Source organism: Polyodon spathula, chromosome 2 (genome assembly GCF_017654505.1).
Source record: "Polyodon spathula isolate WHYD16114869_AA chromosome 2, ASM1765450v1, whole genome shotgun sequence".
Classification (NCBI taxonomy): domain Eukaryota; kingdom Metazoa; phylum Chordata; class Actinopteri; order Acipenseriformes; family Polyodontidae; genus Polyodon; species Polyodon spathula.
The window spans coordinates 106,506,631-106,521,424 of NC_054535.1; the positions used below are offsets into that span (position 1 = coordinate 106,506,631).

Genomic DNA, 14,794 nt, shown 5'->3' on the forward strand with positions numbered 1-14,794 from the left:
GAATCACTGAGAATACAATAGCAACAATGGTGCTATGCTGGAAGAATGAAATGAATATACAGTAAAGCAAAATAATTTGTGATAGTTTGGGGGTATTGTTTTAATTATTTATTACACTGGTTGCCAGATTGTTGTTTTCTGCCCAAGACAGCGTGGCTGATAGACTCGGGACAGATGGTATTGAAGATGGCGATTATTTCTGGCAGTCTCAGAGATGATTGCTTCGGGATGAAGAAAAGTAATCCAAAGCCAGATGGTTAGTAGAAAAGCCACAGGGACACAAAGGTGGATTTCTAGAACAGGTTTCTGATGCTTGATTGCATGCCTTTCTATAGAAAAGACATTGAAATGTAATTTACTTCACTGAGCATGCCCACCTGCTCTACAAAGCAGGCTATCCAAACCCTCATGGACCCTGCTCTTGGTAGGAAGTATTTTAACTAAAAGAAGGGCTGGTGAGCGGTTTTGTTTTGTGTTTTTTAGCTCCTGTTTTTGCACAGTGGCCTTCCAATGCTAGTGCAAGTAGCTTCAGACATCATTGTAAAAATTCTATTGCTATACTAGGGTGCTTGCAGCTTTTGAGTCAGATTTGTTCTAAATATTTTATTCAGTTTTTATCTGGCTTTGAAGTTGCTGTGAGCTTGTCTGGAGAATCCCAAGCGCCAGGATTGAACAGCCTTTCTTGTTCCATTCCAACCATATGACAAGGTGGCTCTCGGGACTGCCAGCCCCACCTACTCTCTGCCAGTATAATTGTAGAGTAGGTTTTAGTCTTTGCACTTAGGATTCCAGAGACAAGCTCAAAGCCAAGTAGCAAAAAATTAGAAAAAGCTATAATTCAATGGCAACATACCTAAACCACAATCACTCAGAATGATTGCAAAAAACATAATAGTAAGGGGAATATAGAAAAAAGAAATGTAACTGACATTTGAATATATTTACTCTTTTAGAATCAGTTCCTGGTTCTTTCCTATTCATGAGAACTATCGCCCCGTTCACATTTACTGAGTCGGCCTTGGGCTGCCTCTGGGCTGCCTCAAAATTTCTGTTCACAGTTGAGGTTTTAGGGGGCCTAAGTGCGTTCACTTATGTGGCTGAAAAGGAAGCCTAAATTGTGGCGAAGTGCTTGTCGGGAATGTAAACAGTGACGTAAACACCGCATTCCCGGAAGTCAACATAAGAGATTGAGCTGGGAAATTTGCAGACGTAAATATGACCATCTTATTTTTTGCAACACTGTTGGTGCTGTACTTATTGCATAAGATACGATAAAGGCGTGTGTTGACAGTGCTGTCGGTTACTGTGGAAAGAAGCGATCGTGTTGGATCATGTGTAAATGCAGCAAACAAGGACGTTTACATTAGTAACAATACAGATTATTATATTAATGGTGACCGAATATGTGTCGTATGCATTATTTATCAATAAGGAGATTTACAATCTTAGCTACAAAATGAATCTCTCTCTCTCTCTCTCTATCTATCTATCTATCTATCTATCTCTATCTCTCTCTCTATCTATCTCTCTCTCTCTCTCTCTATCTCTCTATCTATCTCTCTATCTATCTATCTATATATATATATATATATATATATATATATATATATATATATATATATATATATATATATATATATATACACACATACAGTGGCTTGCAAAAGTATTCAGACCCCTGACCAATTCTCTCATATTACTGAATTACAAATGGTACATTGAAATTTCGTTCTATTTGATATTTTATTTTAAAACACTGAAACTCAGAATCAATTATTGTAAGGTGACATTGGTTTTATGTTGGGAAATATTTAAGAAAAATAAAAAACTGAAATATCTTGCTTGCGTAAGTATTCAACCCCTGTGCTGTGGAAGCTCCCAGTTTGCACAGATAAAAGAAATTGCCCAAACGAGGACATAATTACCTTACCATTGGCCTCTACCTGTGAACCATTAAAGTTGCTTGTTTGGATATCCCAGTGAGCACAGTTGGATCAATAATCAGGAAGTGGAAGCTGCATCACACAACCCAGGCACTGCCAAGAAAAGGCCGTTCCTCACAACTCGGCGCTCAAACAAGATGGAGACTTGCGAGAGAAGCCACAGAGAGGCCAACAATCACTTTGAAGGAGCTACAGAGTTCAGTGGCTGAGAGTGGAGTAATGGTGCACCAGTCAACCATATCAAGAGCTCTGCATAACACTGGCCTGTATGGGAGGGTGGCAAGAAAGAAGCCGTTACTCAAAAAGTATCATCTGAAAGCATGACAGTGACCCAGCTGCGATGTGGGAAAAGGTTTTGTGGTCAGATGAGACCAAGATAGAGCTTTTTGGCCAAAACTTAAAGTGCTATGTGTGGCGCAAACCTAACGCTGTCCATGCCTCAAGACACACCACCCCTACAGTGAAGAATGGTGGTGGCAGCATCATGCTGTGGGGATGCTTCTCATCAGCAGGGACTGGGCATCTTGTTACAATTGAAGGAAGAATGGATGGAGCAAAATACAGGAAAATACTGCAAGAGAATCTGCTTCAGTCCGCTAAAAAACTGAATCTTGGGAGGAAATTCACCTTTCAGCAGGACAATGATTCCAAATGGCCAAAGCAACATTGGAATGGCTCAAGAACAAAAAGGTAAATGTCCTACAGTGGCCCAGTCAAAATCCTGATCTCAATGCCATTGAGAATCTGTAGCACTATTTGAAAATTGCAGTCCACAAGCGTCATCCAACCAACCTGAACAACCTGGAGCAAATTTCAATGTACCATTTGTAATTCAGTAATATGAATGAATTGGTCAGGGGTATGAATACTTTTGCAAGCCACTGTGTACTGTGTATATATGTATATATATATATATATATATATATATATATATATATATATATATATATATATATATATATATATATATTAGTACTACAGCAGGGAGGGGGTTAATATCCTCCCTGCAGAAAACTTGTGCGTATGCACATTTTGTTAATTGTTTTATTATTAATTATCCCTTGCACCTGGTAGCTATTGTTAAATTAAACCCAGGTGCAGGGTATTTATAGAGAGCAGCCAGTCTGTTCGGGGCTGCTGTGAGTGAAGAGCCCGGTTGCAGCAAGGCCACCGTAAAGTGTCATGGTGCCGAAAGGGTACGTGTCCGGTCTATGTAGTTAGGTTCCTGTGAGGTGTAGTTATTGCTCAAGAAAGAGCTAGGTGTTTGTTTTGTTTATTTCGTTTGTATTTTGTTTGTATTTCGTGTATTAAAAATAGCGCGTAAGCGCTTAAACTCCATTTCTTGTGTCCTGGGTCTGAACTAAAGGGGCAATGAACCGTGTGAGTGGCAGGAATCTATTACAATATATATATATATATATATATATTATATATATATATATATATATATATATTTATATTATAAAGATACTCTTTCTGACGGCCCAAGACAGCCGGCTATCTGAGTCTGTCTACAGATAACTTGAAAAATCGCTAATATTCTATATACACACAGTGTCTCTCGAGCGCTTTTAATGAAACTGTACATTGAAGAAATACTTACCATTCATGACTGACCCCAACATACATCATCGTCAACAAAGTTCCGGTGTGTATTCAGTGAATTGCATTCCCATTGCTATTTAAAATCCAAGGGCGGAGATCGTTCCCCATTGCTATTTAACGGGCTGGAGATCGCCGTAGGTCCATAAAATCCAAGATCCGTAGTGGGTTTCTCTCTGCCCTGCTGCTCAGTATTTCCGAGAGTTCTCGGACAAACTTGCAGGTTTTCACCAGAGATAACACAGACATAAAGGAGATAGCTGCTTCTGCATCCAGCACTCAAAGAATATCACGGACATTTGCAGAGCTTTTTTAGATGTTATAGTGTCACAAAGACGGCTGCAGTGGGTGACGTCAGACCAGAAACAGGAAATAAACGACAGAGAGGTGGAGTTTGGAGGTGCTGAGTGAATGGTCGCTCAACATTTAGTAGTGCACAGACAGACAGAAAATAAACGGTGGTAACAAACAAAAACACAGGATACGGCACTGATAATAAACAGACAAACAAAACGGACTATACAGACAAAACACGGTGAGCTTCTTTTTAATGATTATTATTATTCTCTTTACCTCCATCTCCAATCCTGTTCTCCACTCACCGAACACATCACCCAGAGTGGGTGAAAACATGCAGCTTTTCTGCAGCTGTACCGAGACTCGATTAGCAATCAATCATTCAGTTGGAGTCGGGGTACAACTGCACGTGAATGAATAAAGTGCAATTCCCCGTGCTCACATATTATTACATTTTACTTGCATGTGAAGTGCTGTGCAATCCTCATGCTTAAATACATATATACATTTTAAACACTCGTGTTACACAGACCCGTTTATATCCCGTGTACCAATGACTATACACCAACATTAGCACACAACACAAAATACACACAGGGGTGGGCACTTTGCCACATATAGTAATAAAAAAATGACTTGGATCGCATTATTGAGGAGTTTGGTGATAAAACGAGTGATCGGGAGAGTATCTACGTCTATAAAGAAGTATGTGAAAAATACAGTGAACAAGAGGTGGGGCTTGGCTGGAGATGCAGTACTGAGTGTCCTTTTGCAATTCAATACCTTTTAAACCTGCTTTACTCTGGGGAAAAAAAAATATTTAAAACAGCAAGTGTGAAAATAAATGGAACCTGACGCGCCTGACAAGCGCTGAATAAACCGCTAGGGGTGAATTTCTGCATCGTCCCAGGTACTACCCCTTAAAACCGGCATTGTTTTGTACTACGCTCGACCTAGTAGGGGAGTGGTTTGAGGTACGTCACCGCACTGACGCGTTAAGGCTGGCCCAGGGCCTGCGTTGGGTTCACACAGGCAGATAGGCCGGCCCTGAGGCGGCATTGGAACTTTAGGCCACATCAAAAAGCTGGTGTAAATTTCACCCGGTCCAGGGCCAGCCTAAACCGCAAGTATGAACGGGGTGTAAGATGCAGCCATAAACAATCAGGTTTTGAAATAAACAATGGTTAGTGACACCATCACCACAAGGCAAAGAGACTGTGCAGTCAAGTTTGAAAAGTGAATGTCAAGTACTCCAAACTGCAGACCTCCTCTTGCTATGATCTAGAAATATGCTTTTCTGTTTGTGATAACTTCAAGCTGGACAGACTTATATTATTCTAATTCATAAAAATGCACTTCTTTGCTTAAAACAAAGAATCAGACTGAATAAAATCTGTGTAATGTATAAAGGTTTTAGTTCTTTCTTTGTGAACTTTATTTGTTTAGTTTGCCCCCTGATTTTGCATTAAATTAATTCCATTCAGAAGAAAATCAAATCAAGTGCTTCAAAGCCAATAAAAAGACAGATCTGTTTCTAAAGCAAATCTGTCTTCAGTTTGATATGCCAGAGAGACTAACAGTTTATTGTTTGGAACATTAGGCCCGGCAGAATCTTATTATCATCAATTTAGGAAGCAGCGAATTGGTTGTACATCTGGTAGTGAAGTGATGAAAACAGGTAGCAGGTCAGAGAGCAGCTGCCTCCTTTCTCCTTATGTCATTGCTCAATTCAACATGTGCCAGTCGACCTCCAAACCTGTGCATTATTTACCTATGTGTTATGAATAGTAACACTCAGTGGTTTTGCGGTGGGTGAGCCTAATCGTATGGACCAGAGCTGACCAACCTTTTATCTAAAAGAGCCATACTGATGATGAGGGAGTAGTTCAAGAGCCATAAAAACAAAAGAACAAAAAGAAGAAATCACAAATGAAACAAAAGAAAAGCTGTTTAACAAGACTACATACTGCTTCAGTATGTCTGCCATTCTGACTTGCTCCTAAAAAAAAAAAAAGTACAAACTGTCCAGCCTTCAACTCTAAATAAAAAGAGCCACATTGTGAACTATGGAAACATCAAAAATCATCAAAATTACAATATAAGTGTAGCATTATATAATTTAACCTTCCAACCTAGCAACCCAAGATGACAGTCTGAGAAGTTTGTTTTGTGTATTTTATTTATTTAGCTTAGTGGGTTGGATGAGCAGTGTGATCTTGCTGCTCTAATGAGCTCTCCAATCAACACTGAGCGTACAAGAAAACAGTGCTGGACTCATGACTCGTTTGATAAGCCCGTCACTGAAACGCCTATATGCTGTCACACAGGGATAAGCCGGAGGTGAGATGCAGGGATCAAGGCGGTGCTGTTTAAGCTCTTACCTTCCCATCCGTGGTGACGGCTGCGAATACTGTAGAGGAGTAAGGAGCCCAGGCTACATCTCCGACAGCTGCATTCAGGTCAAAGGTGAACATCGGGGTCCTCAGGGAACAGGAGGAACAATATTACAAGTCTTACAGGCCAGTGAGTCTACATCTAAGGAGGGCTTTATTTTTAAAGTCAGATTCACAAATAGTAAATAAACATTGCATTGACAGCAGAAAGTAAATGAACCTACCCCATGAATCACTTCTGTCATCATTTCAACCATACCTATATATACAGTATCAACCATATATATCTGTCTAAAGCATAAAAACATTTAAACCTATCAAATATATTCCTGCTAGTATTTGCTCACAAACTGCAAGTGCAGCAGCAAGTTAAAATTACTAGTGCAGGAGTGCCATCTGTTGGCGGATTTCTGTACTGGGACTGAACTTAAGGTTTAAATGTCAACACTTAACCTTGCCAGCATGGATTGATAGTAACAATTAATACCTGGCTTGAAAATGCATTATCATCATCATTATAATGAATAAATCATGTAAATAATGCCCTCATTTCTGACCGTAGTAGAAAGCTCTGCACTGCAAGTAATTGTCTTCCAACGAGCCTTTGGATAAAATAATGAAACTGCTTAATTGCATTTGAGTGTTTTACACCAGACAAGATTTATGTTCTCTTTACCAGCTGATTTTTTTAAAAGAACAGGGGAACGTGGCAATGTAGTACATTAGACTTGACTGGAAGAGAGCATCGGAGAGGTACAGGCACTGTGAAGAATGTTTTTCTACTAACTGCATTGACCAGAAGTTTGTATTTAAAAAAAAAACTTTTCCTACTTTAATTAAAGGGGTAGATCCTTGTTGTTGTAGATAAAAAACTACGGTTATCAAAAGAAGTAATTTAAAAGGAAATTCTGTTTTGTTTAGCTTCTTGATGACATAACAGCATTAAGCCTCTTATAACAGGAGTTCCCTGGAAGTTTCCCTGTGTTTAATCACACTAATACTAACTTGTAACATGTTAAGTAAGTATTTTAGGGTACTGGCAATGTAAACTAAACCTTATTATGGACTGTGGCAAGCTGGCCTGTGCGGTGACGTCAGACCCGGAAACACAGCACTGCGAGGGGATACGATGAGTAAGGGAAGGAAGGGAAATCCACAGCAGATTGGTAATGAATGTGCTGCGGCGCTTTTATTAAATAAACAACTGGTGAATGAAATAAAATGTTTGAACAAATGAAGAACACTGGTCAAAACAGACAGACACTAACAAACAGGGCAAGAACACTCCACAAACGCACAAGTATCATCCTGGTCAGGGTCGGCACAGATAGACGAACACCCCACAAACACACAAGTGTCATCCTGGTCAGGGTCGGCACAGATAGACAAACACAACAAGTGTCATCCTGGTCAGGGTCGGCACAGATAGACAAACACCCCACAAACACAACAAGTGTCATCCTGGTCAGGGTCGGCACAGATAGACAAACACTCCACAAACACAACAAGTGTCATCCTGGTCAGGGTCGGCACAGATAGACAAACACTCCACAAACACAACAAGTGTCATCCTGGTCAGGGTCGGCACAGATAGACAAACACTCCACAAACACAACAAGTGTCATCCTGGTCAGGGTCAGCACAGATAGACAAACACTCCACAAACACAACAAGTGTCATCCTGGTCAGGGTCGGCACAGATAGACGAACACTCCACAAACACAACAAGTATCATCCTGGTCAGGGTCGGCACACATAGACAAACACTCCACAAACACAACAAGTATCATCCTGGTCAGGGTCGGCACAGATAGACGAACACCCCACAAACACACAAGTGTCATCCTGGTCAGGGTCGGCACAGATAGACAAATACTCAACAAGTGTCATCCTGGTCAGGGTCGGCACAGATAGACAAACACTCCACAAACACAACAAGTGTCATCCTGGTCAGGGTCGGCACAGATAGACAAACACTCCACAAACACACAAGTGTCATCCTGGTCAGGGTCGGCACAAATAGACAAATACTCCACAAACACAACAAGTGTCATCCTGGTCAGGATCAGCACAGATAGACAAACACTCCACAAACACAACAAGTGTCATCCTGGTCAGGGTCGGCACACATAGACAAACACTCCACAAACACACAAGTGTCATCCTGGTCAGGGTCGGCACAGATAGACAAACACTCCACAAACACAACAAGTGTCATCCTGGTCAGGGTCGGCACAGATAGCAATTGCTATTTTACTTGAATTCTTCCTCCTTCTCTCTCCCGTTCTTTCTTCCTGAACACCCAACCTGAAGTGAGTGAAACACTGCTTCTTTTATGCAGCTGTACCGAGACTTGATTGCTAATCAATCATTCAATTGGAATCTCAGTGCATCTGCACATGAACTAACTGAGCTGCCCTTGCTTCCATCCTAATACCCACTTCAATCTGCACGTGGAGTGATTGTGCAATCCCTGTGCCTGAATACAATTACACACATTACCTGTGCTACATAATAACCCACACTCTATGTACCAGTATCTACATCGACAATAACACGCCACATACAACATATAACACAGAATACACACAGGGGCGGGGCACCCCACCACATGGACCCTATTCACAAAACTATAAGGACTGTTTTATAAAATAATATCACATTGTAAAAAAAAAAACACAAAAACTGTGCATGCCCGTTTTCCAGTAGCCGACACATACGTAGGATATGACAGGTTGAACAGATCGCCACCTACTCTACAAACTGAAAAGATGCTTACTGGAGAAAGTGCTTTTGACCTTTGTGGGATGAATGAGCTTGTTTTTTTATACATAAAGGGGTGGAGGGGACAAGACTTACTTGATAGTGTGATCCCAGATCTTGACTGTCCAGTCTGAACTGCAGGAGATGAACACTTTGGGGTGAAAGTGGTTCCAGCGCACTGCATCAACAGCCATGTTGTGGGCTTGATAGGTCTCCAGGAACTGGCTGGAGTAGGCTTTGGAACACTGAGACAACACAGCAACAGGTTATACTACAACTATTACTACTACTAGTATTAGTACTCATTTATTTATTTGGCAGACGCCGTTATCCAAGGTGACTTACAGGTGTTACAAGGCAGTGCAGTGTTACAATGCAAGATTAATATTTAAATACAGTACAGTTTACAGTATGTGCAAATAATGCTACTCAAATACAATATGAACTAGGATGCAACAAGTTGTATCTTCAGTTACATATTAGTAGTGCAATAGAGCCAAGACAGTCACTTGAAACTGATTTATTTCAATTCAGTCTCATAATAGATCGTTTTTTGGTGTAGTCCCTCATACATACATTTAAAAATGACTTCTACGACTATTACTACCACCACTAACAATAATAATTGTGAAAATATACAGCTGTAAACACAAAGAGCTAGAAGTATCATAAAAAATATGACATACATACAGTATGTACATATAAAACTGCTAGACAGGCATTTCCTACAGTATCCCGTGAGAAACAGGGATCATAAACAACAAATACCAAAAACACCATGGACATGCGGAGATAAAGCTGGAAATGGGAAGGTTTGGATGTGCTTTGAGAGGCTTTTGTCCTGCAGTGGACAGATAATTGTTGTTTCTGATGATAATAATGATGATCTGTGGGCTCAGGGTAAACAAGATCATCCATGCTGTAATTAGCTTTATAAACTGTAGTTAGTCATTCTCTTCAGACCTGGCCATTTGTATTCAAAGCAAATTGGTGGTACAGCTGCCAAAGTTGTTTTACAAAATTGATTTCTAGTTTGGCTGGGCAGCTCAGAGACCCACTGTTCTCTTAATCGTGGTCTTAGACCTAGATTCATGTACTGTTCAATGTCTGTTGAGGAACATAAAGTCGACAATCCTTTTATTTACTGTCTTAAACATAAGGTCCTATTCACAAACTTGAACCTATACTTTTAAATATTTATTTTATGTGTAGTTTTAGCAAGAGTGGGGATTGTAGCAAGTGCTTCTCAACCCATCCCTCTAACCACTTGTGACAAAGTGCCCGCCCCTGTGTATATTATCTGTTATGTGTTGCATGTAGTGTGTTTAAATGTTGGTGTATAGAAATTGGTACATGGGATATAAACGGGTCTGTGTAACACGAGTGTTTAAAATGTATATGTGTATTTAGGCACGAGGATTGCACAGCACTTCACGTGCAAGTAAAATGTAGTAATATGTGAGCACGGGGAATTGCACTTTATTAATTCACGTGCTGGGATTCAAGTGAATAATTAATTGGTAATTGAATCCCAGCACAACAGTATATATAGATGCACGTTGTCACATACTCGCGGTTGGGTGTTCGGTGAGTGGAGAACGGGAGCGAGAGAAGGAGAAACTTAAATATATCAATTGCTATTGCGTGCTGGTGGGACCAGCACGATGCTTGTTAATTTATCATCTCACTGTGTTTGTCAGTGTGTCTGTCCGTGCACCGTTTCGTTAAGTTTAGTCTGTTTTTGTTTGTCTATTTGTTTTGGCGTAGAGTGCCGTGTCCTGTGTTTTCGTGTTTGTTAAACCTGTTTTATTTTTCAATAAACCGGCGCCAGCAAGCGCCACCATCATTTCAACTCATATGCCCTGTTTAGTTTATTTTCCTGCTTCTGGTCTGACGCCACCCACTCCGGCCGTCTCTGTGATAGGATAATACAATGCCTTTCACTAGTTCCTTATAGTTTTGCACTGTTTTTGCTCTCCTGAACCTCCCCAGGAACACACTACTGTACACTTGCAAAATGCTTATGGATGAGGAAAAACTAGACATTGATTATTCCCAACTGTAATATAATGTAACATGACTGATATAAACAAAGTATAACATAACATGCATGCTTGTTAGGGGAGCCATCTGAACTTAAAACAAAAGGGCAAGCAATACAGAATTTGTTTAATCTGCAAAAAGATAGGAACTATTTATCTATTACCAGTAGTTTAGTGATTATTGATTTTCACCTACATCATTAGTAAATCAGGAATATCCTGCACAAGATTTGCAACGGTTTATTAAATAGATAACTAAATAAATAAATAATCTCTACTGTTAATTTTCAATATACAAAATATTATTGCAAGGCCTAAAGGCTCAATTTAACTAACTTTCTTTATCTTGAGGGAAACCTTTAGAAAACATTTAGCAAAATAATAGTAACACATCCTCTCTCTAGCAAAGCAGTTTCTTAAACCGGGCTCTCGTCTTTTATACTGTTCGTCAGCACAGATTCTTAAGTGAAACATATTCATTTCATTTTAATTAAACAGCACTTGATGTTTTTGCTGTCATGGTGTTGACTCTCACGTTCTCATTTATTGCAAACCAGATTAAAATAAAACCCTGACAAATATATTGTGTACTTAGCATTGCTTTGTTAACAGAACAAAAAGTTTGAAATAGCTGAACAAACCCCACCAACTCAATTTATTGTATTTCTGCTGTACTAAAAAACAAAAACTTAAATACACTGATGTGTTCATACTTACTATAATGTGTGTTTACTCAGCTCAAAACAACAGCAGATGACAGCCATGCATTTTAATTACATTGTATAAAGTTATTCTGCAGAAACTATTCTAAGGTATGGGGACAAAAATTATTGCTTGTTTCAGCTGATTGGAAAACAGCTTAAATTCACATATCTCTTTTAGTTTGGGTAGTTAGTGCGTTTACAGGTGTGCAGCCATTGAAATATGATTGCTCATTAGAGCTTTAAATGCTGTTCTGCACTGAAGATGCTGCCTCATTACCGTAGTATTCACAGAAGAAGGATCATAAATCATTTCCTGTAGTGAGTCACTTGAGCGCACAGCTGATATAGCAATGTGGTGGGTTTCGGAAGGACGTTGGGGCTGCATGTGGTTTGCATGTTCCTCGGTTTATTAAATCGGGGGAGGAAAGCTGAGAATAGAAGAGAGTTTAAGAAGGGCAATGGAACTGTTGCTCATTAGGGTCCAGTTTGACTGTGCTGGGTAGTTGTGAGTTGGTAGTTTTTTGTGCCTGTTAAGGGGCTGAATGTAAGTGCAGGAGTCTTGGTAAACGGGATGTTGAAAAGTCTGTCAGTGTTAAAAGCCACTGTGCATGTGAATTAAGAATGAAGTGCTCTCCAGGCCAGTTCAAGTAGTGCTTCGTGTACTGTGCTGTTTGTCTCACATCTGTCAAGCCTTGTGTAGTATTTAAGAGACTTCTGTTCCAGAACTTCAACCTGCCTTTCAGAGGAAAGCAAACCAAAACCTTTTGAAAAGAAATGAAAACATCCTCCATATTAGTTAGTTAGTTAGTTAGTTAGTTATCCTTTTTACCATTTACAGCTTTTAGATGGGTTCTAGCTGGGTGGTGGTCAGGGACCAAGACATGGTTGAGAGTTGGTACGAGACTGGCCCCTGTAGGGTGAAGGGGTAATGCACCTAGCGGGAGTGGGCCTGGCCCTTTTGTGCAGTGGTGTCAAAAGGACGGCCGGAGTGGGTGGCGACAGACCAGAAACAGGAACTGACTCTGAACACAGGCTTTGAAATGGTGAAGGTGCTGCTGCGCAGTTTGATAATGAAACAGGCAGAAAATAAAAGGTTTGCAACAATACAAAAATAGGACACGGCACTGGTAGCCAAAATAAACAGAAACAAAAACGGACTAAACTTAACAAAATGGTGCACGGACAGACACACTGACAAACACGGTGAGTTTTGAACACACAAGTATCGTGCTGGTCCCAACAGTACACAATAGCAATTGTAATTGAAATTAACACTCTCCTACTCTCTTTCCCGTTCTCCACTCACCGAACACCCAACCGCGAGTATGTGACAACGTGCATCTATATATACTGTTGTGCTGGGATTCAATTACCAATTAATTATTCACTTGAATCCCAGGACGTGAATTAATAAAGTGCATTCCCCATGCTCACATATTACTACATTTTACTTGCACATGAAGTGCTGTGCAATCCTCGTGCCTAAATACACATATACATTTTAAACACTCGTGTTACACAGACCCGTTTATATCCCGTGTACCAATGTCTATACACCAACATTTAAACACACCACACGCAACACATAACAGATAATATACACAGGGGCGGGCACTTTGTCACATATCCTTATAAAAGATAACCATGATATTGTTTGCATTTGTACCATGCTTTTCCTGTGGTTATACTAAGCATTTAACAGAGTTTACTCTGGTTGGCCATGTTTTATAATATGCTTTGCCATAACTTACTGTGCTTTATTACACTTTTCTATGCTTTTACTATAGGAAACTTTCATAACGGCAAAGGGAAATGTTCAAGCACTCATGCTGAAGGGGTTTTCAATTTGCATAATGATGCAGTGAAATCTGTTGATGGGAAAAGCCAGATGAAAGCCAACCCGCTGGCTGTTTTGTTCTAAAATGGTACCAAGGCGATGCCCCATGCAGAGAAACAAGGCACAAGTTTCACATTAAAAATTAAATAATCTTTATTTTATTCTGCAATTTACAGTAATGTAAGTGTCAAATTCAGTGCTTCGACAAGAGCTCAAGAAAAGATTGAGACTAAAAAGAAATAAAGCCTTGCACAACTGTAGCTTTCAATCACTGTTGAAGCTGAGGCTACAGCAGACTGACTTTACAGCTACACAAGGGAAATGTCACGAAACATTTTGGTTGCTTTGACAGGCATGGAATGAAGTGTGAAGATGATACAACTAGAAGGCCACTTCATTTTGAAACTTATTTCACAGTACAGTACTTTTAAATCTACTTTTACACATCCGTGCAACCTGTGCTAATCTAAACCATACAACTGGGGCTAGGAAACTGTGTCTGTGACTAGACAGAAACACAGGGATTAAAAAGCAGTTAATACACTCTACTTTCACAGCTAATACATCAGTCAGATGCACCTTGGTAGAGCCAATCTCTTTCCTTCTTCACAAAGACCCGTCTCGTCTGTATATAGTAGGTGCAATGGGGTTTAAAATGATACACAGATTTTACTTCTATTTCTGCACATATCCTTACCTTGTGTATTTTGCCTTCTTCGGTCCCAACAAGGAAAAGATAATCTGTTTGTTTGTGGAAGTCAAATGAGGTTCCACATGCTGCAGTGACAGGAGAGAAACTTTACTACATACATGTTGTAGAACAGATTCCGTCATTTCTGAAGTTTGGCCGACAACTGTCAAACTATTAACACAACCACTGCAAGTGATTTTTTTTTATCTTTGTACGGCAATATATGTGTGCTTATGTTTCTAAAAAGAGAGTGAAAGCTATATACTCCATTACTCTGTACTGCATGTACTGTGCAATACAAGACAGCTGCTGCCAAGAACACTGTGAGTGTCTGGGCAACAATTCATTGATGGGAGATAAAACTTTAATTGAGACTCAGAGAGACACAGGAAAGGAAGAAAAACAGATACACTGAGAAAAAGGATTTTAAAAAGTTAGTTAAGAGTGGGGAAGATCAACATAAATTCAAATCATTTCAATTGAGTATGATTTGCACGGAGAGCATGTCAGTATAATTAGCAG

General features: G+C 39.9%; 1 protein-coding gene across 2 annotated transcripts in view; it reads right to left on the reverse strand.

Annotated features, from left to right (window-relative positions):
- dnai1.2 (dynein, axonemal, intermediate chain 1, paralog 2) overlaps positions 1-14,794 on the reverse strand; it is a 52,780-nt gene that overhangs the window by 19,752 nt on the left and 18,234 nt on the right. For both annotated transcript variants that reach the window (XM_041238677.1, XM_041238667.1), the window contains exons 16-18: positions 14,279-14,358; positions 9,095-9,243; positions 6,224-6,323 (exon numbers count right to left, since the gene is read on the reverse strand). In XM_041238677.1, coding sequence (XP_041094611.1) covers positions 6,224-6,323; positions 9,095-9,243; positions 14,279-14,358 — 329 coding nt within the window. The remainder of the gene's footprint in view (positions 1-6,223; positions 6,324-9,094; positions 9,244-14,278; positions 14,359-14,794) is intronic.